This window comes from Rattus norvegicus, chromosome 11, assembly GCF_021556685.1.
Source record: "Rattus norvegicus strain SHRSP/BbbUtx chromosome 11, alternate assembly SHRSP_T2T, whole genome shotgun sequence".
Classification (NCBI taxonomy): Eukaryota; Metazoa; Chordata; class Mammalia; order Rodentia; family Muridae; genus Rattus; species Rattus norvegicus.
This window is the reverse complement of record NC_141544.1, coordinates 50,909,125-50,933,783: the sequence shown is the minus strand read 5'-3', so window position 1 is coordinate 50,933,783 and position 24,659 is coordinate 50,909,125. Positions and strand designations below refer to the sequence as shown.

The 24,659-nt window shown below is 43.9% G+C and overlaps 1 protein-coding gene and 1 long non-coding RNA gene across 26 annotated transcripts in view; one reads left to right on the top strand and one right to left on the bottom strand.

Moving 5' to 3' along the window:
- The window catches only part of C2cd2 (C2 calcium-dependent domain containing 2), a 64,381-nt gene that overhangs the window by 3,215 nt on the left and 36,507 nt on the right, over window positions 1-24,659 (top strand). For 14 of the 24 annotated variants that reach the window (XM_087576370.1, XM_087576376.1, XM_087576369.1 and 11 more), the window contains exon 2: window positions 6,701-6,799. In XM_087576370.1, coding sequence (XP_087432496.1) covers window positions 6,701-6,799 — 99 coding nt within the window. Of the gene's footprint in view, window positions 1-1,282; window positions 1,745-6,686; window positions 6,800-24,659 lie in introns of those variants that run through there. The other 10 variants (XM_087576386.1, XM_087576385.1, XM_087576383.1 and 7 more) reach the window with 5 other exon arrangements.
- On the bottom strand, window positions 5,924-23,052 carry LOC134480980 (uncharacterized). Of its 2 annotated transcripts, XR_015633037.1 has the most exons (5): window positions 22,922-23,052; window positions 16,895-16,961; window positions 14,561-14,641; window positions 8,018-8,073; window positions 5,924-5,981 (listed from the first exon to the last, which is right to left on the bottom strand). It is a non-coding gene; the product is annotated as an uncharacterized LOC134480980 (long non-coding RNA). The 2 variants fall into 2 exon arrangements; XR_015633036.1 differs by lacking the exons at window positions 5,924-5,981; window positions 8,018-8,073 and adding an exon at window positions 12,059-13,925.

Here is a 24,659-nt window from a genome sequence, read left to right as displayed (position 1 = left end):
TCCTGAGCCCCAAGTTTTTCTTCTGAATAAGGTCGAGTGAAGAGGGCCTAGCTGAATCCCTGTGATTCCAAGGACTAAGCAGTGACTCAATGTGGCTTCTTTGTGTTCTTCTAAGTGTAGCTGTGTAAGTTCCAACCCAGATTCCAACCATCACTCCAGAAGTAGTTTACAGGGTGATTAGTTAGGTGGGAAATAGAGGAGGCCATCAATGACCTGTCATCTGGTCAGTCACCTCCCAGTGAGTAGGAATTACGGGACTCGTAAGAAGTACCCTTGCGTGAATTTCTATCACAGTGCCACATGCACAAGATGGGCTTGGGTTAGCTGAAGGTTAGAGAACAGGAGATACTTTCTTCCCCTTGGGTGAGAAGCCACTGTACACACCTGTCTCTAGCCATCTGTCAACCAGAAATCTGCTGTACCCAGCAAGGCCTATAGTTGATGGTTTTAACATTAAGACTCATTTCTTCACCAAGGTTGACTTTACAAAATCTTATGTCCATTTTTGGGGCCATATTTCTATAACAGAGAGCCAGAGAACCAAGAAAGTATTGTGTTATCTGGAGATAGCTGCTCAGGGTTACCCTGCGACTGGCCTGCAGTCACCTGAATACTTTGGCTTGTGGTAATAATCAGTTACACTAATGATGGCCCATACTCCTACACCGCCCAAGATTACCCAAGATTGCTGTTTCCAAAGCCCTGGCTTGGGATGCCAGCATGCTGGTAGCAGGTAGCCTCACCTGTGCTTCAGGACTTCCCTTCTACCCCACTGCTCTGGCGAACACGTGCAGGTCTCAGAGCCCATGTTCTGCAGCTGTCGTCATGGGTTTCTCTGGTGTTTCCTCCCTGACCTCAACTGCCTGTGGTCCTCGATTAGGAAGAGTCTCAGACCTGCTCATTTTTATACTCCTTCAATTCAGGATTTCTTCATAGGGATGCTCTAAAACAAGTGAGTGAGACTGTTGAACAATTCTTAGTCTTTGGAGAATGGGGAGTCGGTGTGAACTTAGAACATGTCTGAACAACACTGACTTCTCTGAGATTCTGAAGCTTGCATGTAAATAGTGGCCAGTAACTGCAGTGCCTTTCCATTATCGAATGACTTTCAAGCTTGTCCCCCCTCCTCCCAATGAGACGTAAAATGGGTTTGGGGCAACGCTGTGAACTCATGCCCCTCACACCCCAGGTTTCCTTTTTTGTAGCTTATACACGCAGGGCTATTCCCAGTACAAGGACCTTCTCGAAGGTCCCTGTAGTGTGTATCTCCTTTCTTGTTTAGTTTCTTGACTCCTTCCATTCTGTAAGGATGCAGCCCCACCACACACCCAGCAGCCTCAGCAGCCTGCACTTGTTCCCTTCTTGGTCACTTGTGACTTCATCTGTCCTCTGCATTGTGAGCTGAGGCAGAACTCCGGTCTCTCCACACAGACGTGGACTTCATGCCCAGCTCAGAAGTGGCTGGAAGCAAGCCCTGTGGGTGAGTGGGGTAAAAGACAGGCCTGGTAGAAGAAGACAGTGTCGTGTACACCATGGCATCTGAATGCAAGCCTCAGACTTGGGAGCCAACAGTCCCAAGAAGAACAACAGCCTGCTTAATGTGCTCTGTTTTAGGATTCCGAAGAACAGAAACATGAAATGAAGGTGGCCAGTGACTGCAGATTAGCGGTGTGAAGCCCAAGACAAGTGCCAGTGGAGCTGTTCATTGTACTCAGCCATGCTCCCAACAGGAATTCAGAAAAGAGTGGGTGTCTTATCCACACCAATCAAATCAGCCAAAGCTAACTCCAAACCACTCCTAGTGACTGAGGAGGGAGAAGAGTTCTTTAACCATGTGAAAGATCTGTGAGAGCCATGCCTGGAGTTTGATTTCCAACTCTGTATTCACTAGCTGTGTGGTCTTGGGCAAGTCTGGTCTCTCTGTATTTCTGCAGAAGGGAATGCCATCCAGATGTTATGAGCCTGTATGCGGCTGTAAGTAGGGCCTGGTATATCATGAGTAGGTAAGGTGGGCTATTCTTTGAAGGTTCTCCTTTGAAAACTGATTTGCTTTTGGATTGGCAGAAAAGTTGGAAAAGTTATTGACTTTCTGTGTTCCTCACCCAGTGTCCCATAACTCTCACTCAATTATTAGAGCAGAATTACTCTAATAATTGGTACAGTGTTGCTATTAACTTACAACTGGAGAAATTTAGGTAGAACAATGGGCTCACCTAGGTACAGTGTAACTATAACCAAGCACTCAATAAAGTTAACACTGTATAGAACAAGAGGCTAACCTGAGCACAGTGTAGCTACAACTAGAAGCACAGTGGAATTAACAGTGTAACTCTATAAGATATTAACATTATCACAATCCCTTTAATAAGAAAACAAAGCATTTCTCAATTTCAGTAGCTTTCTCAGCATAACATCTTATTGTTCAAGGTCCCCATGGGTCTCTGGTGACCCTTAGTTGGTACTTCTTAGTCTCCCATAATCTGTAATGGTTCCTCATTTTGTCTTGTTGTTTATGACCTTGGTAATATAGAGTGGTATTGATTGTTATTTTGCTGAATATTTGTTTGCTTTATCCTGCTGTTCTTTTGAGACTATACATACAGAAATAGCAACCCATGACTGTTCAGTATGAGGAGCTCATGGTATTGGTGTAACTTGCTACTGGGATAGTGGGTCCTGGCTCCTTTGGTGAGACGGTTTTCTGCCTTGTGTCTTCACGTTTGACTGTAGTTACCTTGTCTTGGGAGATTCATCCTCGGATGTTTTTGCTCTCAATTTAGTGTCCCTCCATGTGGCTCACCTACAACAATGACCTACGTGGAGTTTCCTTGATGGTGATTTGCTATTTCCTTCCTTATGTTATCAATTAGAAATCTACCAAGAGAGGTAATGCTGTATGTATATTTAGCTGGTTATATACATCACTTTGGATTTGTGGCTTGTTCTTTAAATTATTCAATGGGTTCTGATCCTGTACCATTACTATTACTTTGCTGCCAAAATTGCTGCTGTGTGTTTCTCTAGCCAGCTGTGTTCTTGTCAGCCCACACTTGTCTTCCTTCCTCCCTCCCTCCCTCCCTCCCCCCCTCCCTTCCTTCCTTCCTTCCTCTATTTTTTTCTTTCCCTTTTTTTCTTTACATGTATTTTCTTCCCTGGCCCTGGATCTATCCACTTTTCTGAGCAACTTCAGTTGAGGATGTAGAATTTGGGTATGCATACTACTACTCATCTCTCAGTGTTCTAGACCTTTCCAGTGGATAGCACATCAGCATAGGTGTGGGCATGAAAATATCAGTGTTTTCATATCTATTAGTATTTGGCTTCTAAGCTATGAATGCATATCATAGCTCAATAGCAGGGTTCATCTTAGTCTTCTCTCTTCTGGGGTGTGTGTGTGTGTGTGTGTGTGTGTGTGTGTGTGTGTGTGTGTGTGTATTACTCATGTGCACAGCTGTCATTACTTAGGTGCCATCTACACTGTTTTTTGAGATAGGATCTCTTGGAACTCATGGCCTGTGAGCCTCTGGTATCCTCCTGTGTCTGCCAGCTCAACCTCCCCTATTGGGATTTCAAGCAAGCATCAGTACATCTGACTATTTTGTTTGGCCTGTCAGGGTGGAATTCAGGTCCAAGCTTGCACAGCAAGCACTTTACCAATTGAGACATCCCCAGCCACCTTCCTCACTTTTAGTTTTCTTGCATGATCAGTTGATCAATTTGAGTCCACACATTGTGAAACTTGTAGAATCATTTGTGCAGGATGACATGTCCTGTGCATAGTCAGGATGAATGTTCTTAATATCCATCTTACTCCCTTTGAATGGCTATGTTATTCATGTGTCATGTTATGCTTCCTTGTGAGTATTTGTTTCTCTCTAATCTCAGTTTAAAGGTACTTGCAGTTGAGCCCAATGACTTGAGTTTAATCACTAGAACCCATTTTGTGGAAGAGAATTAACCCTTTCAAATTGTCCTCTGATCTCCACATGCATTCCTCAGCCTCACTAAAGAAATAAGTAAGAAACAAATAAAATACTTAAAACAAATCAAGCTGGAGCAAAGGCTCAGTGTGTGAGGATGCTTATTGCCAGCATGATACCCACAGTTCAACCCTTAGAACCTACGAGGAAGAAGAGAGACTCAACTGATTTGTACTCTGACTTCTACAAGTATCTAAGTTTTAAATTTACTCCCTGACTTCCCAGTGCCTCAGGTTGTCACTTTTGCCACATGTGATATCTCTACCTGAAATTCTTGGGTCAGAAGTATCCTTGATGTCTGATTCTGAAATATTTATGTATGCATAATTAGATACCTTCAGGATGGTTCCTGAGCCTAAACATGAACATCTCTTCTGTTTCATGGGTATCTTAAGGAATGTGCATGGTGCCCAGGCCAGTACATCCTGAAAGTAATTTGTCACAGATTTAAACAGTCCTGTGGTTGAAACAGCTTCAAGTATGGAGTTTTCCACTTGTGGCCCGATGGCTGAACTTCCACTTGCACTCTACTTGTTCTACATTTTCTCCATCGTTGCACAGGGCCACAGTTTTCATCACCGTATGAAGGTCACCCATCTAACTTCTTAGTTTTTGTTTGGGCTCACTCTACTCATGAGCCCCAGGGGTAGGTGGATTAGAAGTAGAAAGGTAGTCTCTCCCTCCTTATTTTAACTTATAATTTGTGTCCTTTGTAAGAGCATCCCTTGACAGTAAAGATCTTTCTGTGGTTTTGCCCAGAAGGCACAACAGGAAGGAGCTTCCACCCTATTTGCCCTGCTATGGCTCCAGGACAGTCTGTGTCTATGTAGCCCAGTGTTTCTAGGGTTCTCTCTGGGAGGCTTTGTTCTGCTGGCTGACCTTAGCATCTCTCTGTTCTGCTGGCTTACCTACCTTAGCATCTGGGCACTCTGTTGACCTCTGTGCCACAAGGTCAGTGCAGTGACTTTGGCAAGTTCAACAGTCTTTAGCCAGCTGCTCCTTCCAAAACCAGCTTCAGCCCCAGACTGTGCCAGAGCAGCCTGGACATGGTGATTTCATCCCCACTCCTATGTAGATTTTTACCACCTCTCATGATTGAGGCATGAGGCAGGTGTTGTTAGCACAGGGTGAGGTTCTAAATCCTAAATCTAAATAAACTGTGTATTTTATGCTTGACTTGGGAATCCTTGGAAAGTCAGGAGAGAGCTCTGCCATGGCTGTTCCTCACTAGGCTGCCAGAGCATCTCTCGTCCCATCAATGCCAGTTCTGTCTTCTATCCTTGCTCGTACCCCTGTAGGTAACTGTCTCACTGTCATGGAGTCCTGGCTTATAGGACACACAAAGGGCAGCAGCTTCTTGCCACCCAGTCAGAAGTTAGATAGGAGAGGCTCTCTGGCAGGAAAAGTTAAAGAAGGTTTCAATCTAAGGGCATCTTGATAAACAATCTGGGGCTTTATAGAGAACTCATTTTAAGAGGACGGTCCTTGATTCGCTGTCCAAGCCCATATTTACTTATATAAGGCATCAATTTTACTGTTTTAGGGCATCGATTTAATATATCTGACATTTGGAGATTTAAAACAAACAAAAAAAAAACAAGAACAAAACAAAACAGGGTCTTGTATAACCTAGGCTGATATCAAACTCAATATGTAGTCAGGAGAAGCTTTGAACTTTTGATCTTTCTCCCTCTAACTCTTAGGTGCTAGGATTTCAGCAGCATGTAGCACAATGAATCTAAAGCCTCATGTATGTTAGACAGGAACTTGGCCAGCAGAGCTTTATCCCCAGCCCTCAGTGGAAATTTTTAACTCAAAAGACACCACTCACTTCCGCTGCCCTAGAAAAAGAGGGGGCTGGTTCAGTGAGTAAGTCATTTGCCATACAAGTATGAGGATCTGAGTTCGAATTCACAGAACACATGTGAAAGTCAAGCGTGGTAGCATGTGTCTTTATAACTTTATAGAGTTCATATGGTGAGATGAGAGGCATGAGAGTTCCTGGAAAACAAGGTTGAACAAAGGTGAGGACTGAGACCCAAGAATTTCCTCTGATCTACATACACACACACACACACACACACACACACACACACACACACACACACACACACACACAAACAAAACAAAGCAAGAAAGACACAAGAGTTCACTGGAGAAAGCATGAAGTTATTGAACCATGTAGCTGGGGAACCAGGCAGCTTTGGATGGCTGTGAGGTAAAGATTTGAGACATAGCCATTAGACAGGTTCCTTTCCAGTCAGTAGTCTTCTGTGTCATTTCACTGCCCAGAGAGATGCCAGGCTCTGGGTTTCTGCTCAGCAGTGGAAGAGGAGAAGGGAGATGGTACCTCAAGTGCCAGAGCCCCTATGACCTCCGAAAGCAGGATCAGCACAATGTTTCTTTGCTTTATCTTTGAGTCAATTGCCATCTCTGTCGTTCCCTCTTTGTGGGGTCCTGCTTGCCAAATGCCGAACAAGATCCAACATTGTCTGGTTCTGTGTGTGTGTGTGTGTGTGTGTGTGTGTGCGCGCGCACGCATGTATGGCACACATGCGTGCGTGTGCACGCCATGTGCATAACCTACTGATATTTAACCATTGATGGGATGTTTTGTTACAGTTTTTTAAGTTTTGATTTTGTAGCAAGTGTGTATTTAAAAATAAATAAAATCCAAACTACACTTATGCATTCCTCTTCATACAGCCTCTCTTTTACAGGGTCCACTGCGTCTCTCTTTCCAGAAGGACCCACGGCCACAGTCCTTGCAACTGACAGTTGGGGAGGTATCCAGTGTGGTCAAGTCAGCCCAGGAGAAGGTGAGCTGGGTATTTGAACTATGCCATCTTTCCCTGTGTACCGAGTGAATGCCAGGCTGGAGCTAGGCAAGTGCTTAACTTCAGATTTACTGAAAGTTTAGAACCATTATTCTTGGGAGAAATGGATTATTATTGGATAAATGGATTAAAAAAGTCTAGTCCGCACATAAAAGAACATCACTAGGCATTGAGATGGACAGAAACCCCAGCATATGCGTGCACACCATCGGTGAGCCTAGAAAACACGTTACTGGGAGCTGGGATGAAGCTCAATTGAGAACATGCTTGCATAGCATGCATGAATCACGTGTCTGATCCCTAGGATATAAATTAGGTATTGTGGTATGTACCTGGTATCCTAATACTCAGAAGGTAGGGGCAGGAAGATCGGAAGCTCAAGGTTCTCCTCAGCTACGTATTGAGTTTTAGGCCAAACAGCTACATGAGGCCTTGTATCAAAAGTAACAAATATCATGCAGTCCTGTGTTAGTTACTCCATTTATATGAAATTTCCAGAACAGGTAAACCAGCTAATTGGACCAGGCTAGAGATGCTAGGAGCTGGGTGAAGGGCCTGGTAGGGATTGGAGTGATTGCCTACAGGCAGAAGGTATGATGTCCATGTAGCTACCCACAAAGCATTTGAGTGCTCAGTCTAAAAGACTGAATTCTATGACCTTTCAGTAAAGCTGGTGTGTGTACATATGTGAATCATCCGTGTGAGGCTGAGTTTCTGAGCCAGTGAGATGTGATATAGAATTAGTTCTATTGCTGAATTTTTAAGTGAAACGCATATGTGAGACTGACCAGAAAGTCTCAGGAAATAAGACTGAGTCCAAGAAATATCAAAAATCAAAGATTGATTTCTGCCTGCTCTAATTACGAACTATCTTTCTCTCACTGCCTTTATTGCTAATGATTATTCTTAATACTTTGCATTTTATATCTGTGGGCCTAAAACTTCCCCTATGTTAAAAATGGATTATTTGCTTTAGTACCATCATTACATTCGAAAGTTTGATCTGCAGTTTGGATTTTAAAACGTCTTTTAAAAGCCTGTAATATGTAATTTGTTTTCTAGCACCCAGTTCTATGAGGTTACATGCTCTCTTCAAAATCTACAGGCAGGAGGAATACACAGCACATAAACATACATTCAGGCAACTATAACAACATGTAAAAGATAAAATTGAAATGTAGTTTTAATAAAAAGGCTTACATGGCTAGTGGGATGTCCTGGCCAGTGTGGTTCCTATGGATGTCAGATGAGTCTTACTATAAGAGGAAAAGGAACCCCCTCAGTGTCATTCATTACAACTCTTGAAACTGTTCATATATACATACATTTACATATATACACATATGTATATATGCATATATATACATATATTTATATTTGGGCTAGAGAGATGGCTCAGTAGTTGAGAGTGCTTGCTTCTTTGGCTAAGGACTAAAGTTTGTTTTCTAACATCCATACTGAGCTAATCACAACTTCCTGTAACTCTAGCTCCAGGGTATCCTGATAGCTCTTCTGGCCTCCAAGGTTATCTGCACATATCTTTTTTTTATTTTTATTTTTTTAAAATAAGCATCTCCTACCTGCCTGCCACTCTTGGTCTTCTCTGTCCCCCTAACAGTTTAGCTTATGCTCGTACGATCTCGTGTATCTGTATAAAATCTGGGAACCACAAATGAGAGAAACTGGCAATATGTATCTTCCTGAGTCTGGCTTAATGAGATTCTCTCCATTTGTATCCATTTTCCCATAAATGGTATAACTTCATTCTTCTAAATGGCTGAAAGGAATTCCATGTTTTCTAGCTGTATTTTCTTTATGCATTCCTCTGTGGTTGGACATCTAAGCTGGTTTTATAACTTAGCTATAGTGGATACTGCGATAGAAACATCTGTGTACAAGTGTCTCTGTGAAGAGAATATATATTTTTAGGCTGTGACATAGCCGATAGTTCTGTTCTTTGTCCTGGCTTCCTTCCCACAGTGGTGACCATCCTGAAGTTAGTCTGGTTCCTTCCTTCCCAGCCTTCTGTGTATTCCCTCATAGGAAAGATCTGTACCCATTTCACTTCAGGTTAAATGTGTAGGGAGTGTTTAGCAGACAGCCCAGGCTGGAGGAGAATGCTGTCACTCCTCACCCTACACATCTGGTGTTACCTTTACAGAAGGATTGCTTGTATTTGCTAACCTATCGGTTTATTATGCATTCTTTAGTACCAAGATTTCTCTTTGTGACATTTGAGGTTCATCTGATTAGTTACAGCTCTGTTTCCTTCGCCGTCACTGCTTAGGGTCTGGATGAACCAGGCTTGTGTGTACCTCTTGCTTGGCCATCATTAGGGTCAAGGGCTCATAGAATCAGACAGATTCATTTCTCTTCCTTGGTTGGATAAATAGCTTACTTTTTTCTCTCACAGGCATAAATAACAGATGTCTCAGGGGCCTGACTGCTCTCCCAACCTCCCAGGTGCACAATCAAGTGTGCCAGGCTAGGGTGGGCTAGTTAGGTCCAAGATATTCAGTTTAAAACTGGTCAGATTAACTACTGTGGTGCTATGACATCAGCCCAAGGGAGGCCCTTACTCCCCAACCCTTGATAGTACAGAAGTCATCCCCTTAGTGAGTCCAAAGAACTCTCTGGGGTGGCAGAAGGATCTGAAGCCTGTGGCAGGCATTAGAGTATTGAAGTTGGCACAGCCCATGCATCTGGTAAGGACTGTGGCCCTGTGGGTAGAAACTGAGGCATGGAGAGCAGAGGGCCCAACCTTCCTGGCACCTTTTTGGGAAAGTGCCTGCTTTAACAACCAGCATTGACTCTGTCAGTGGCAGATAAGGACTGTACTTCTTGGGAGCCCGAGCAGCTTGTGTTTGTCGTTTTATGAAACTGCCAATTCTGAGGTTCAGCAGATTAGTGCCAAGAGCTGGCCCGGCAGCTGGGGAAGGACAGAGGTGCAGACATTACAGCAGTTCAGCACTAAATGTCTTCATATTGCCAAAAAAGCAGCCTCAGATAGTGGACGGGTGAATTAGCAACCGAAGCCTTTAGGTTAGTCGTGGCTGTTCGTCCTGCTCAGAATCATGCCATTCACCATAGACGAAAGGGAAAAGCAGCCCAAGATGTGTAAATACATCAATATGGACATATAATATTACTCAGCCTCATAAAGAAAGGAAATACTGACATGTTCTTCCAAGTATATGAGGACCTTTTACTATGTCCAGATATAAAAGAACAAACACTGTAAGGGGTATTAGGTGAGGCTCTAGATGAGGCCTGTAGGTCAAGGGCACAGGCAGAAAGTAGAATGGGGGCTGGGAGACGCTGGGCATGGAATTGTTTTTGTTTTTGTTTTTGTTTTGTTTTGTTTGTTTTTGTTTTTGTTTTTGTTTTTGTTTTTGTTTTTGTTTTTTTTTGTGGGGACAGACCTTCTGTTTGGGAAATGCAAAGTTCTGGAGTTGGGTGGTGGCACTGTTGAATTCCCTGCCCAGGGATAAATGAGAGGGTAAGTTTCGTCCATTGTGAAAGCCAATAGAGAAATTCATAAACCTTTTAAAAGGGCTTCATCTCATCCACTCAGCTTTATTTGAAATGTTATGGCCCTTCCTATGGCTGCACTGTGGTTTTGTCCCCGTCGTGCCCCTAGCTTGATTATTGTGGGAGCCTCACACCCACGGGCAGGACCGTGCGTGCCATGGTGTACTGCTGCTCACGGTTCAGGAGTTTAGGCACAGATTGCTTCAAGTGATGCATCACTGTCTCAATGTAGAAGTTTACTGTTCCAAAATCAGCCACGTGGAGCACAGAGATGATTTACACACACATGTGAGCTTCCCTGAGGTTAGCATGTTAGTCTACACGTCTGTCGTTTTGCTTCCTCTCACCACATACTTATGTTTCCCTTGTGTTCTTTAAATTGTCTAACCCCCTTATCAGTGGGTGCACAGGGCTTGCCGGAGGCGATCTGCCTGTTAGGCAGAGGCTGTGCTATTTTGGGTGAGGGAGGGACCTGAGGATAGACTAGGTGCTGGGTCCCCTTGCTTTTTCACACAAGGCTTGGCTTCCTGTCTGGATGTATAGCTGGTCACATGCAGCTCCCAGCCTTCTTGGGTATAGAGATGGTATGAGTTAAGTGGTGCACTGGATCGCTTAGCCCGCAAGAACCACTTTTCCCTTGCCCTAGCATCATTTCACTTTGTGTTTATTGCTTTATTATTCTTAGAAGTGGAAGTACTGTGGTAAGATTTAGAAGCATGTTTGTTCTTTTAAACATGGGTGAGTGTTTTGCCTACATGCATGTTTGTGTAGTATCTATGGAAACAAGAAGACTCCCTGGACTGTACTTACAGGTGACTGTGAGCCGGGAATTGAACCTGGTTTCTCTGTAAAAGCAGCCAGTGTTCTTTATCACTGAGCCATCTCTCTAGCCCCTGAGTTGAAGCATTTTTAAGGGGTTTGATAGGCTACAAGGAAGGCAACCTTAGAAAGGGAATGATGGCAATGTGTCCATTTTCACACAGCTAATAAAGTATACATATTATAAAACATAAACATAGTATTTACAGGAAATGCTATGTGCTGGGAACTTGAAAAGTACACAAACCAAAATGAAGCTCCCCCTCCCCTTGTTAATGACCACCTCCTCTCCTGCAATGGATCTATTAACAGTAGCATCCTCAGTAGCTTGTAACCTGCCCAAGACAATTTGCAAGGCATACACACACACACACACACACACACACACACACACACACACACACACACACACACACACACATTTTAAATAATTCTTGGGTTTTGCATTTTCTTGGCCAAATGAAGAAATGATGTGTCCAGGTGCTGTTCTCTGAGGTCAGACGGCTTGGCCAGGCAGCTAGACAGACCTTTGCACTTCATTCCTAAAGTGGTTGCCCTCCATTGGCTATTGGCTATGGGTGTAGGAAGGGTGGACTTTGTCTTAGCTGTCCCTAACCTCTGTCCACCTATGGGAGTAGGGTGTGTGTGTGTGTGTGTGTGTGTGTGTGTGTGTGTGTGTGTGTGTGTGTGTATGGTCTTCCTGAGCTTCTGGGAGGGTAAAACCCTTTATATTCTTGGTTTCTGCATGTGGCCTTTTTATTTTTGGACAGATGCCTTGGCCAGCCATAACACACTCATTTTTAGAAAGCACTAGAGCCAGAAAAATAAGCTTTTCTCATAGCATGTCCCCGTTGGGACATTACTTAACTCCCCCTTAGATAAAGACTGGAGGCATGGGTATCTCTTTTTAATATTGTTCTGGGATTGGTTGTAGCTTTGCTGTGTTCTACTTGACCATTTCCCATGGGGTGCACATTTCCAGTGAAGTCTATCACTTTCCCCACATAGTCTCCCTGCTACGCAGAATTCTTGAGAACTTGATTACCAAAGTCTGTTGCATAGAGAAATGAAAACTTTAATTCCAAGAGTGTTCAGAAGCCCTTGCTGCCAGCTTCCCCATGGCCTCAGGTTTTGTTTTCATCTTTCTAACTTGTCCTTCGCCAAGGCTACATATCTTATGCTAAGAAAGGAACAGGTCCTCCCAAGCTCAGCATGTTCCATTGCATAAGTCTTCTCCCAACTGAATAAAAGGGAGGATTGGCTAATTGGCTTGTGAGCTTATACAAAGGACCCTACGCTTGAACTCTGTCCTGTAGCCTTTCGAGATCTCTTTGTGTCACAGTTGTCTTAGCAAACATAGGTTCAACACCAGTTCCTCTCCATAGCCCACAATGAGATCTCTTAAGGCATGAACAGAAAAAAGTACCAAGAATTCAGGCCCTGCCCACCCCCCACTGAGTCTGGGGCAGTCTGGTTCACACAAGACACTTTTGGGCATTGCATTTCTTAGTGAGTACCTTCATACAGAGTATTTTCCCATTCAGTTCAATTCTGACCCTCACAACTAGAAAGAAGTTAGTGTAACTAGCTGGGTTCCAGGCTGAGGCCTATAAGACTAGCCCAGCTGCATACCCCACTTTTGATTAGTAGGGGACAAATTGGGGTTTGGCAGGACCCTTTAGTTTAACAGCTTGGAATGGCTCATAGAACTCAGGAAAAGTTTGTATAATTCCGGTTTACGAAGTTATTAATGACAGATGTGTGCATAATGTTTATGGAGTAGGCATAGCCCCCAGGCCCCTCTGGACATGATTCCTCCCAGACCTCCCTTCTTCACCTGAACTTGAAGGCTTCAGCATTCTGAATGACTGATTATTGTTCAGTTGCTTGTTAACCTGGACCTCCGGTCTCCTGGCTTTTTAGAACTCTTAGTCCTTCTGATCAATCCTACCTGGAAGCTGTCTAGGGACTCCAGCTACCATCTGCCTCGTTAGTTCACAAGAGACACTTGCTTATCACCCACAGCAACCTGAAGGGTGGTGGCATTTTCCTGTGATAATTTCCCCCAAGGGGCATCCTGTTAGATGAAACTTCCTCTAGGCACAAGACTGGCCCAGCTGACAGGCACTGGTCATAGCAAGGCCTGCTGTAGAGAGATTATCCATGGGTTTGGGCTCTGCTTTCCTGAAGCCTTCCTGCCTTGGTTAGTCTAAGCATGCACCAACTGGTGATTCTCCTAGACTTAATTATATACTTAATTACAACTAGTTCTAACTACATTCTCTTTCCTCACATCTTGGGAGATGTCTGTTCTAGAATGTTCCACCCAAGATTCTATTTCCATACAAGAGTAGCCTGGAGTCTGTCCGTCCTCTACAGTATGCAGCAGGACCCCTTCTTTGTCTCTCAGCTGGATCATGAGGCTTCTCTATCTGGTGTTTTGAAAATCTAGGTACAAAACCCAATGACAAAAGCAGCCCACAATGCCATGGCTATCCACTCAATCATATCCCTTTAACAGATGGGAAGGGTGTTGTTTTAAATGCAATGCAACCCTTGGCAGAAGAGGAGAAATTCTCAGGAGACATCGGTGTCCTTCTTGTCCACTGTCGGCCTAATGAAAGAATGAAGCCCAAAGAGTTGAAACTTCTCCAGGAATCCTGTGCTCAGGGAAAAGAAAGGCTGAAGCTTGGTGCCAGTCGAAGGAGGAACTTGTCTCCCAGGAAGAGGTTTCACATAGTGCTGACAGCTTATCAGACTTTTTGGCAGGGAAGATGGAAGTTAAGACAGTGATGGGTGAGTGATGGATGGACAGCACCTTGACTCTCTGCTTGGCAAAGAGTGTTACAGCTCTCTCTTTAAACATCAACCTCATGACAGGACCCTGCTGATAGACTTGAGATCACGACCCTTTATTGGTTCTTCTTTCCAATATAACCATGGTGTCTTTTCCTTCTCCTTCTTCTTCTCCTCCCAGTCCAACACTCTCCTCTCCCCTTCCTCTACCCTCTCTTCCCTTTCTTTTCAGGGAAGGGGAGGCCTCCCATTGGTGTTACCCGCCTTGGCATATCAAGTTGCAGTAGGACTAAGTGCATCTCCTACTGAGGCAGGGTAAGGCAGCCCAATTCGTGGAAAGGAAGCAGGCAGCGCAGTGACAGACACAGCCCCTGCTTTTGCTACACGGAGACCCAGACCAAGCTGCATGTCTGTTATATATGTGTAGGGAGCTTAGGTCTGTCCCATGTATGCTTTCTGGTTGGTAATTCGGTTTCTGTGAGCCCCTATGGTCCTAGGTTAATTGGTTCTGTATGTTTTCTTATGGTGTCTTTGACTTCTCTGGCTCCTTCAATCCTTCCTCCCACTCTTCCACAACATTCCCTGAGTTTTGCCTACCGTTTGGTTGTGGGTCTCTGCATCTGTTTCCATCAGCTGCTGAGCGAAGCCTCTCAGATGACAGTTATGCCAGGCTCCTGTCTGCAAGTGTAGCAGAATATCATCAGTAGTGCCAGGGGTGGGCTCTCTCTCCTGGCATGGGTCTCAAGTCGGGCCAATCACTGGTTGGCCATTCTTTCTATTTCCACTCCATCTTTATCCCTGCACATCTTGTAGGCAGGATTAATTATGGTCTGAAGGTTTTGTGGCTGGGTTGGTATTCCCATCCCTCTATTGGAAATCCTGACTGGTTACAGGAGGTGACCACTTCAGGTTCCATTGCTGGGATTCTTAGCTAGGGTCACATTCATAGATTCCTGGAAGTTTCCATTCTAGCTTGTCCTAGAGGTCCCCCCTCCCACCAATTCTAGTTCTCTCTCCCAGTTCTTTCTCTGTCCTCCCAAGACTCGAACACAAATTTTTACAGACCTTGAAAGAACAATATTCAACTTCCCATGGAAAAACAAAACCCTGGAATAGCTTAAACAATCCTGTAAACAAAAGAACTAGAAGTACGGTCATCCTTGATTTCAAAGGATGTACTGCAGAGCAATAGTAATAAAAACCACATGGTATTGGCAAAAAAACCAGATTAATGGAATCAAATCAAAGACCCAGAAGTAAACCCCACATAACTATAGACACTTGATTTTTGACAAAGAAACCAAAACTACACAATGGAAAAAAAGAAAGCATCTTCAACAAATGTTGCTGGTCTAGCCAGATGTCTGCAGGTAGAAGAATGCAAATAGATCCATATCTATCACCTTACACAAAACTCAAGTCCAGGTGGATCAAAGACCTCAACATGAAACTAGACACACTAAATATAATAGAGGAGAAAGTGGGGAATAGCCTTGAACACATTGGCACAGGGGACAACTTCCTAAACAGAATAACAACAACTTAGGCACCAAGATCAACAATTAATAAATGAGACCTCATGAAACTGAAAAGCTTCTATAAGGCAAAGGACACTGTCAGTAGGATAAAATGGCAGCTCACAGAATGGGAAAAGTTCTTTACCAGCCCTACGTCTGACAGAGAGCTGATATCCAATATATGTAAAGAACTCAAGAAATTAGACATCATCAAACCAAATACCTCAATTAAAAGAGCTAAACAGAGAATTCTCAACAGAGGAATCTCTAATAGCTGGAAAGCTCCTAAAGAAATGTTCAGCATCCTTAGTCATCAGGGAAATGCAAATCAAAACAATTCTGAGATTCCACCTCACACCAGTCAGAATGGCTAAGAACTCAAAAACTCACGTGATAGCTCATGCTAGTAAGGATGTGGAGGAAGGGCAACACCCTTTCATTGCTAGTGGGAGTGCAAACTTATATGACCACTTTGGAAACCAATTTGGCAGGTTTTCAAAACATTGGGAATTAAACTACCTCAAGACCCAGCTATACTACTATTCACGAGCATATACTCAAAAGATGTTCTACCATGCCACCAAGACACTTGCTCGACAATATTTATAGGCATAACTTTACCTGGATAAAGAAAATGTGGTGCACTTACACAATGGAATATTACCCAGCTATTTAAAACAAAGACATGAACTTTGCAGGCAAATGGATGGAACTAGAAAAGATCATCCTGAGTGAGATAACCCAGACTCAGAGAGACAAACATGGTATATATTCACTTATAAGTAGATATTAACCATAAAGCACAGGATAACCTTGCTAAAACCCTCTGGCCCAAAGAAGCTAAGTAACGAGGAGGGTCCAAGGGAAGATGCTTGACTCTCACTGAGGAGGGGAAATAAAGTTCAGGGTTAGGTAGAGGGAGCGAACAGGGTGAGAGATGGGGTGGAGAGGGAACAGCAAGGCTCACAGTGTTTACTTTCTCTGCTTTTCACTTCAGTAGGTAAACTGGAGCACGTAGCTGAGCCAGGCCTGAGCCGGGCCATTAGGTTTACTTGTACTCCGAGAGCTCTGCTGTAACGTACACATATTTAGGAAACTTCCCAGTACCAGCAGTGGTTACACTTAGAACCAACCTCAAACACTGCAAATGGCATCATCTTTCCAGATGAGTGGTCCAGTGCCCTGTAACAGGCATTTTTGACTCAAGCCAAGGTTCCTAATGATATAAGGATCAACTTAGGCTAAAGTTTTAAAAGTATGTAGGAAAGGCCCAGTGAGGCTCCAGGGGTTGGGGTGGGTGGGCGCTCACTCCTCACTCCAGGACATAGGGTTCATGTTTATTATTTGCAAACCCTTCCCCAGTCTGAGCATAGAAAATGGGGCAGGATTCCATAGCATCCCACGACATTCATACCTCTTGATGGCCTTGGATGTGATGGGCTCAGGTTGTGTTTCTTTTCATTTGTGCTCATGATACTCCTCTGTAAAAGACAGACAGTGCCATTGGATGTGGGGGAAACTGACACAAGAGAATAAGTCACTTGGCCAAAGAACAGAGCTACCAAGTGGTGACTCTGGCCACGGTGCACAACATTCTCTGTGGCTCTTGCACCTGTCCACATCTATCATAGAAGAGACGAGAAAGGGAGATATGACGAGGAATGAGGCATCTTATGAGATTGTGAAACCATAGCAACAAACAGTGTAGACAGTGGAAAGGCCTCAGGATGTGCGGCCAGTAAATGCACTGATTTCTACCCGCATGGCTATTGTCCTTTGTATGCTAACACATACAAAGGTGGTGAATTCAGCAAGTTTGTCTTTACTAACCCCTAACAGAAATCTCCACTGATCTTTTTGTTTGCTTTGTCTGACTTGAAATTTCAGTCATGCCATTAACCTGGTATGTATGCTAAGATGCTATAGGTTGTGCAATTGTTTGGAGGTAGGATCCTTCCCATGGCAGGTAGAAACTCCTCCTGGGAGGGTCCACCCTCTGAATGCCACTGTAGACACTTCCCCAAGAGAACCTGCTTGTTGGGTATTGATTGACACATGGTGAAATGACCCTTGCTGGGGGCCGGTAGATCAGTAAGATTTTAGAATACAGGACATCATGGGTAGACGGCATGGCCTTTAATAGGAAGCACCAAGGGACAGCAAGCAAAGAATCCAGTTCCTTCCAGTCTTTCTTATGAAGGAAACATCTTTTCTATGTTTTCACATGCAGAATACTTGAGAGAGAAAGCTTATATGCAGTTGTTTCTGTGTGAAGCCATATTACATAGTCACAGTTCTCCTTGCAGTATAGTATTGGGGGAAAGACTCCTTTTTCGCTTCATAATATCTTTTTTTTTAAAATATGTCTTTACACTTACATTTTTTTTTATTTTTAAGGGTTTGTTTGTTTGTTTTCCAAAGATGTATTTATATGAGTACACTGTACTGTCTTCAGACACACCAGAAGGGGGCATCAGATCCCATTACAGATGGTTGTGAGCCACCATGTGGTTGCTGGGAATTGAACTCAGGACCTCTGGAAGAGCAGTCAGTGCTCTTAACCACTGAGCCATCTCTCTAGCCCCATAATACCTTGATATGAGCAGAGAACACTGCTGGAGTGAGAGTTAGAATCTAGAGCAGGGAACCAATGTGGTACAGGCTCACCCTGTCTACACAGCATGCCTTGGAGTTGTTTGCCATCTTGTTTCCAGAATTTTTCATTTTAGCCCCCTGGGAGAGCTCTTTATGAAATAAGCCTTCAGGCCTATTCCTGTGACTCGTGAGCAAATAGGGTGTACCAGCTACTTTCTCATTGCTGTGACAAAATACCCAGCAAAAGACACTTAGGGGAGGAAGGGTTTATTCTAGTTTGTAGTCTAGGGTATAGTTCTTCCTGTTGGAGAAGGCATTGGACAGGAGCTTAATGCAGCTGGTCACATAGGAACTCGGCAGAAATGAGTACTGGTACTCAGCCGGATTTCTGTCTTTTGGGTCCAGGACCCCAGCCTATGGAATGGTACTTACAACATTCAGAATGAGACTTCCCACCTCAGTTAACCCAGTTTAGGGAGTGCCTGAGGTGATTTTAGGATCTTCAAGTTGACAGTGTAGACCATCACATAGGGTGAATCCTGTAGACTCGATAATACTTAGCTCTGGCTGGCTTTACTTTCTAAACTGAAGACCTCCTGTTTCAGAGTAGACCTTGGGTTTGATATCCTCCTCCTATCTTTAAGATCTTTATAGAGGTGAGAATAGATTGCAGAGTTGGGAATGACACCTGCCTTGGGAACTGGAGACAGTTTTCCCTGTAGGGAAAAGTTTAACTAGAGAGAGAGAGAGAGAGAGAGAGAGAGAGAGAGAGAGAGAGAGAGAGAGAGGGAGGGAGGGAGAGAGAGAGAAAGAGAGAGAGAGAGAGAGAGAGAGAGAGAGAGAGAGAGAGAGAGAGACTGAGACTGACTCATATCCCTCCTTTTGGCCTCACATATGAAAACAATGTGCCCCATATAACTGATCTCCTGAGGAATCTCATGCTGAGGGAAGAAAAGGATAAGTTCTGATGCCAGCTAGGGGAGGAACTTGCCTCCTGAAAAGGATTCCATACTATTTGTCAGACCTCATGATAGGAGAAATGGGAACCAAGACCTTACAGGGCAGCGATGGGTGGGACCCACCTTCAACAGGACTGCTTATCTGTATATGATGCCTCTTGCCCTCCATTTGGACCTAATCCTCATTTCAGCCGCCTCAGTGGGGGACAAGACGGACTTGAGGGGTAACTGAACCTCTTTCTTAATTTCCTCTTCCCAATGTGGGCCAAATTGAATAAATTTCCTTTCTCTGCTTTTCTATTGTTTGTTTGACTTATTTGAAGACTCATAGCCAAGTTTCTCTTAGAGCTTCCAGAGCCTGCCCTCTGACATTGCAGCTCTGGTAACAGATCTACTTCCTTTCTATTTGGTGGCTCCTTCCTTACAGCACGTGATCCGCGTGTAAAATGTACTCAGTAACTCTTTATATGCATTTTCTCAGCTGTGCCCCTAGTTCTTTTGGAGGCAAAAGTAATAAATGATTTTGAGTTCTAGAATGTTCCAAGAGGAGCTACACCACAGGTAAGTTGGAAAGTGAAACAGTGGTGAGATTTTAAAGGGTTGGGCTTCCCTGTTGGCAAGCAACAGCATGACTGTATGACTTGGGAGGACCTTTGGCAGGAATCTGGGGCTCCCTGTCTACACAAGACATATTTCCCAGACAAGAGCTGTGTGTGGGGGTGTAAGGTCTTGAAGTCAGACAGGGGAAAGAAGGTGAACAACAGACTCTGGCTGCTATTTGCTAGGACATGCTGTGTGACAGGATGGTGTCAGTGACCCGAGTCTCTCTTCTTCACCCTTAGAAGCTTGTAGGTTTCAAATCTGTGACTCCTAACCCTGTTAGTATACAGACAGTTCTACTGGCCTGGTCTCAGGAACCTAGCAACTGCTTACATCACACACCATCAGGTGTGTCAGGTGTGTGTTTCTGATTAAAAGGACCATTAGCCACCTCAGATCTCTCTCTCTCTCTCTCTCTCTCTCTCTCTCTCTCTCTCTCTCTCTCCCTTCCTCCCTCCCTCTCTCTCTCTCTCTCTGTCTCTCTCTTTCTCTGCTTCTTCCTCTCCCTCCTCACCTCTCTGTCTCCCGTGCTTGCATGGTGACTTCTTCAGTCTTGTCCCCTAAGACAGGTAATTCACCTGGGAGCCATTCCCAAAAAACCCTACTTTTATACTTTTAATTCAGCTCGAATTGACTTATTTCATCAGCAGAGAAAACCTATTAGAAGCCACCCTCTTTTATCTAGGGGTATCCTAGACACATGCTTATGTCTACCACAGCCACTTTGACCATTTTCAGTCTTGAAAAGGACAGTATTTATTGGGAATTGTAGTCAGCCTTCTGTTCTGAAATGGTGGCATCACCTAGGACTCTGTGGGTGATTTCGGGAGAAAAGATCACAGGACTCAGGCAGGTCTGTGGCTCAGGTTTTTTGATTGTTTGTTTGTATGTTTTTTCTGGTTTTTGTTTTTTGTTTTGTTTTTTTGTTTTGTTTGTTTTGTTTTTGTCTAGGAAACTCATTCCTGGGAGGCAAGTGATACTTAACCTTTCAAAAAGCCACTGCTTAACTTGTGGGGTGGTTGCTGGCAAAATGTTTGCCTTGCAAGTATGAGGACCTGAGTTCCAACCTAGAACTGATGTTTAAAAATAAATGTGGGGAAAAGGAAGCCCTTGGTCCTGCCAAGGTTGGACCCCCCAGTGCAGGGCAATATGGGGAGGCAGTAAGGGGGATGGATGGGGGAATATCTGTATGGGGGAGGGGGAGGGGTTGGGGCTTATGGACAGGAAACTGGGAAAGAGAATAACATTTGAAATGTAAGTAAAGAAATATCTAATAAAAAAAAATAAATGTGGACGTGGTGGCATGTGCTTGTTGCACCTGAGGAGGAGGAGACAGGCAGGCTTCTAGAGTCCGCCATGCAATCATGAGGACCTGAGTTCAGATCCCCAGACCAACTTAAAAGTCAGAGTGGCAGTGTCTGTATGTAACCCAGGTAGGTGCAGACAGGCAGATCCTGGGGGTTTGGTGGTCAGCCAGTCCAGCAGAAATAGTGAGTTCCAGGTTCATCAAGAAATCCTACCTCAAAAAATAGTAGGGAAGCAATCGAGTAGAACAGACATCAACCTCTGACCCCCACACTTGCCTAGATGGGGTAGCACATGAGCACACATTCGTACAAACACATACATTGCATACTGGCATTCCAGAACAGATATTTGGAACCCATGCCAGAAGGACCTAAAAACTATGCTTGGACAGGTCTACATAATGCAGATGGAGGGGCTAACTAGAAAACCTAGCTGTCATCTTTGAGGAAGCTCTGGATTTACAACCAGGTCTCTATTCCTTAAAGACTGAAGTAGGTGTTAACCCTGGGCATTTTGGCTCTTTAAGATGGCTGTAAAATTGTCAGGGTCCCTAGAACTTGTATGGGATCCTGCTTGCTGCTGTTCAGTTGAGAGACCTGAAAGTGAAGCCTTCTGTGTCGGTTGAGAGAATTAATCCTTATTGTGGATCAACATTAATATAGGTATAGAAGATTACCAACTAAAAACGATTTGGTTCTCCTCTATTTGACAAATGAGGCATTGTGGTTCTCAGGTGGCAGAAGCAGAACCCTGAGGAGGGGTTCAGCCCTGATGGCTGTCTGTCCAGTGAGAGCTGTTTGCTCAGCCTGACATATCAAAGTGCTGAGGTAAACCAAGTGTGGTGGCTCGTTCCTTCCTCACAGCTACTCAGGAGGTCAAGGCAAAAGAAGTGTCATGGGTTTGAGATGAGCCTGAGTCACTTAGCGAGCTACAAAGTGAGACTTTTAAATTAAAAGAAGTTGTGATTAAGAGAGATTTTATAACATGAGCCTATCACTCCAGTGTTTAGAAGGCTGAGGCAGAAGGATGGAGAGCCCAATAGTGAGTGAGTTCAGGTAGCCTGGGCTACAGAGTGAGACCCTGTCTCCAAAAAATGAAAATAAAAAAAATAAAAGTAAAAACTTTTAAAAGGAGAAAAAAGAAAGAAGGAAGGAAAGACAGACAGACAGACAGACAGACAGACAGACAGAAAGAAAGAAAGAAAGAAAGAAAGAAAGAAAGAAAGAAAGAAAAAGAATGAACAGAGGTCACTTCCTACTCCCACACCACTGAGATGGGCTCAAGTGGTTTGTTTAGTGAGCTTTCATGATATACCACGAAGGCACCAACAAAGGCTACTGTGTGTGACTGATGAGGTGCAGTAGGGCTGGGGAGGAATTGGGCTGCTATGAAAAGACTCCCCAACCTGAAGCCACCCCATTAGTGATGCTATTAGCACTGGAGTGTGGAGCCGAGTGGCTTCTCAGTCCTTCTCCATGACCTTGATAAAATACCTGACAACAGCTTAAGGGAGGAAGGGTTTGGGGACATTCCGAGTCTATATGCAGAAAGCAGAGTGGTGGATGCTCTGATAGATAGCTTCTTTTCATGCAGTTTACACTGAAGCCAGGGTCCCCGCCGTTCTCCTTTATAATGCGTCTGTCCACCTCAGTTAACTTAATCAAGATAATCCCTACAGGCATGCCCAGGGCCAACCTAATCTAAATCTCTCATGACTGTGCACAGCAGCTTGTCTACTAGGCGGTTCCAGATCCTGTCACGTTTACAGCTGACATTGACCATCACAAGTAGCTAGTCACGAGCTTTGGAGTCTCGTGTCCTAGAGGTCCTCAAGTCCTTTGAACTTAGTTATTGGCCTGGTTTCTTTCTAGGTTTACCCAAGTGCTTAGATGCCCTGTGTCTCTCAAAGGATGGCCGCTGGGCAGCTTTATGTATCTTTGGAAACCAAACTTTCTTATGAGGTTTAAAGAGCACCGTACCTCAAGCCGCTTGTATTCTTAGTACAGTGCTGATGGGCTCAGCGTAGAAGGTTCTAGAACGTCTTGGTGGTCATGCAGCAAAGCCTCCTCTGTTTTATTGTTTTATTTTAAAGCAGTAACAGGCACAGGCCCTGGGAACGACGACATTTCCCTGCATCAGTCATTGGTCTGTGGAGTTTCTGTTATCAAAAATTTCCAGAAAGGATTGTTTATAGAACATTTATTTTTAACATGCATCAGTGACATTTCTTATCCAAACAACTTTTTTGTTGTTGTTCTAACCTTTTGTGGACTCCGGTCCACATAACCAGTCCCTGTCATCCATCTTTTGAGAGCAATGTCACCGGAATGGAAAGAAAGGTGAACCCGTTTCTTCCAGATCTGAGAAGCAAGGTGATATTTTAGGTGAATTCCTGATAGGCCTATGTGCTCCTAGATTTCAGAAGTTGCCATAATGGGGCTCAGAGCACCCGGAGGGTTTGTTAGAGTACGCATTTGAGGGGCAGCAGCAGAAAGCTGTGTGTGGGCGGCTAGGAAGGAGAAATGAAGAGGGGAGGGGTGTGGCCTAGCTCTGCACTTTGTGCATCAGGTCTAGCAAAGTAATTATTTCCATAATCTTCCACTTTGCATTTTAGATTCTGAGAAATACGCTGGAGAATTAAAGAGTTTTCTATGACTCCCAGAGTGAACCTCAGGAATGGGATCAGCTGTTCCTTGGGGAAGACAGAGGTCTATCCTGTGTCATCTTCAGACTTCTGTTTGGTCACTGGCCAGCTTCCCAGGGGCCTGGCTTCCCCGTTGTGTAGGTCCTAGCATGCGCTGTTGCTGCAGCCCTGTGTACCTGGCATCTGGTCTTGGTGTGCACTGGGCATCCTCAGGGCTTCTGCCAGACATGGCTGGAGTCTGACTTCGAAGCTCTGCTCCTCTAGGACTCACTGACAGAAACCACTGTGTTATTTTGGTCATAAAGTCACCCCTCTGAAATACCTTAAGACAGATTGTGGCTTGGTTTGTCATTGATACAATTGCTTGTCTCTGTCTTCTATGACTTTGTTCTAAAATACAAGTTCATTTTATATTTGAGCTCATGTTATAATTCTGCTTCTGTTAGAGTTATTTAATTTTACAATTACCTAATGCGTTCTATTTTTAGATTTATTCTCATATTAAAAATAATATAAATTACTTAGATAGAAATAATTTTTATGTTCTATATAAGATTTTTAACTTTTTTTCTTATCAGCGCATGTTAAAGCTTTTGTTTTGTTTTGGATTTTTGAGACATGGTTTCTCTGTGTACCCCTGACTGTCCTGGAACTTTCTCTGTAGTCCAAGCTGGCCTCAAACTCAGAGATCTGCCTACCTCTGCCTCCTGAGTGCTGGTTTTAAAGGTGTATGCCACCATACCAGCTAATTTTTAAATTTTATGCTTTTGATACCTATAACTTAGTTTCTTTTAAAGGCTTACTTTTAGTTAAAGACACCAAGTGAGTTTTCCCTCCATGAGGGTAGAAATGTCTAGAGCTTATGAAAAATAAGTGCATTTATTATGTGTGTGTGTGTGTGTGTGTGTGTGTATGTGTGTGTGTGTGTGTGTGTATGTGTGTGTGTAGGTCACAGCCAACTTGTATAAGTTGGTATTTGCTTACATCATGTTATCCTAAGGATGGAACTCACCTGTAGGTGGTGACTCATCTCACTGGCCCTGTCTAGGGAATTTAAAAGTAGCTGTTGCGAA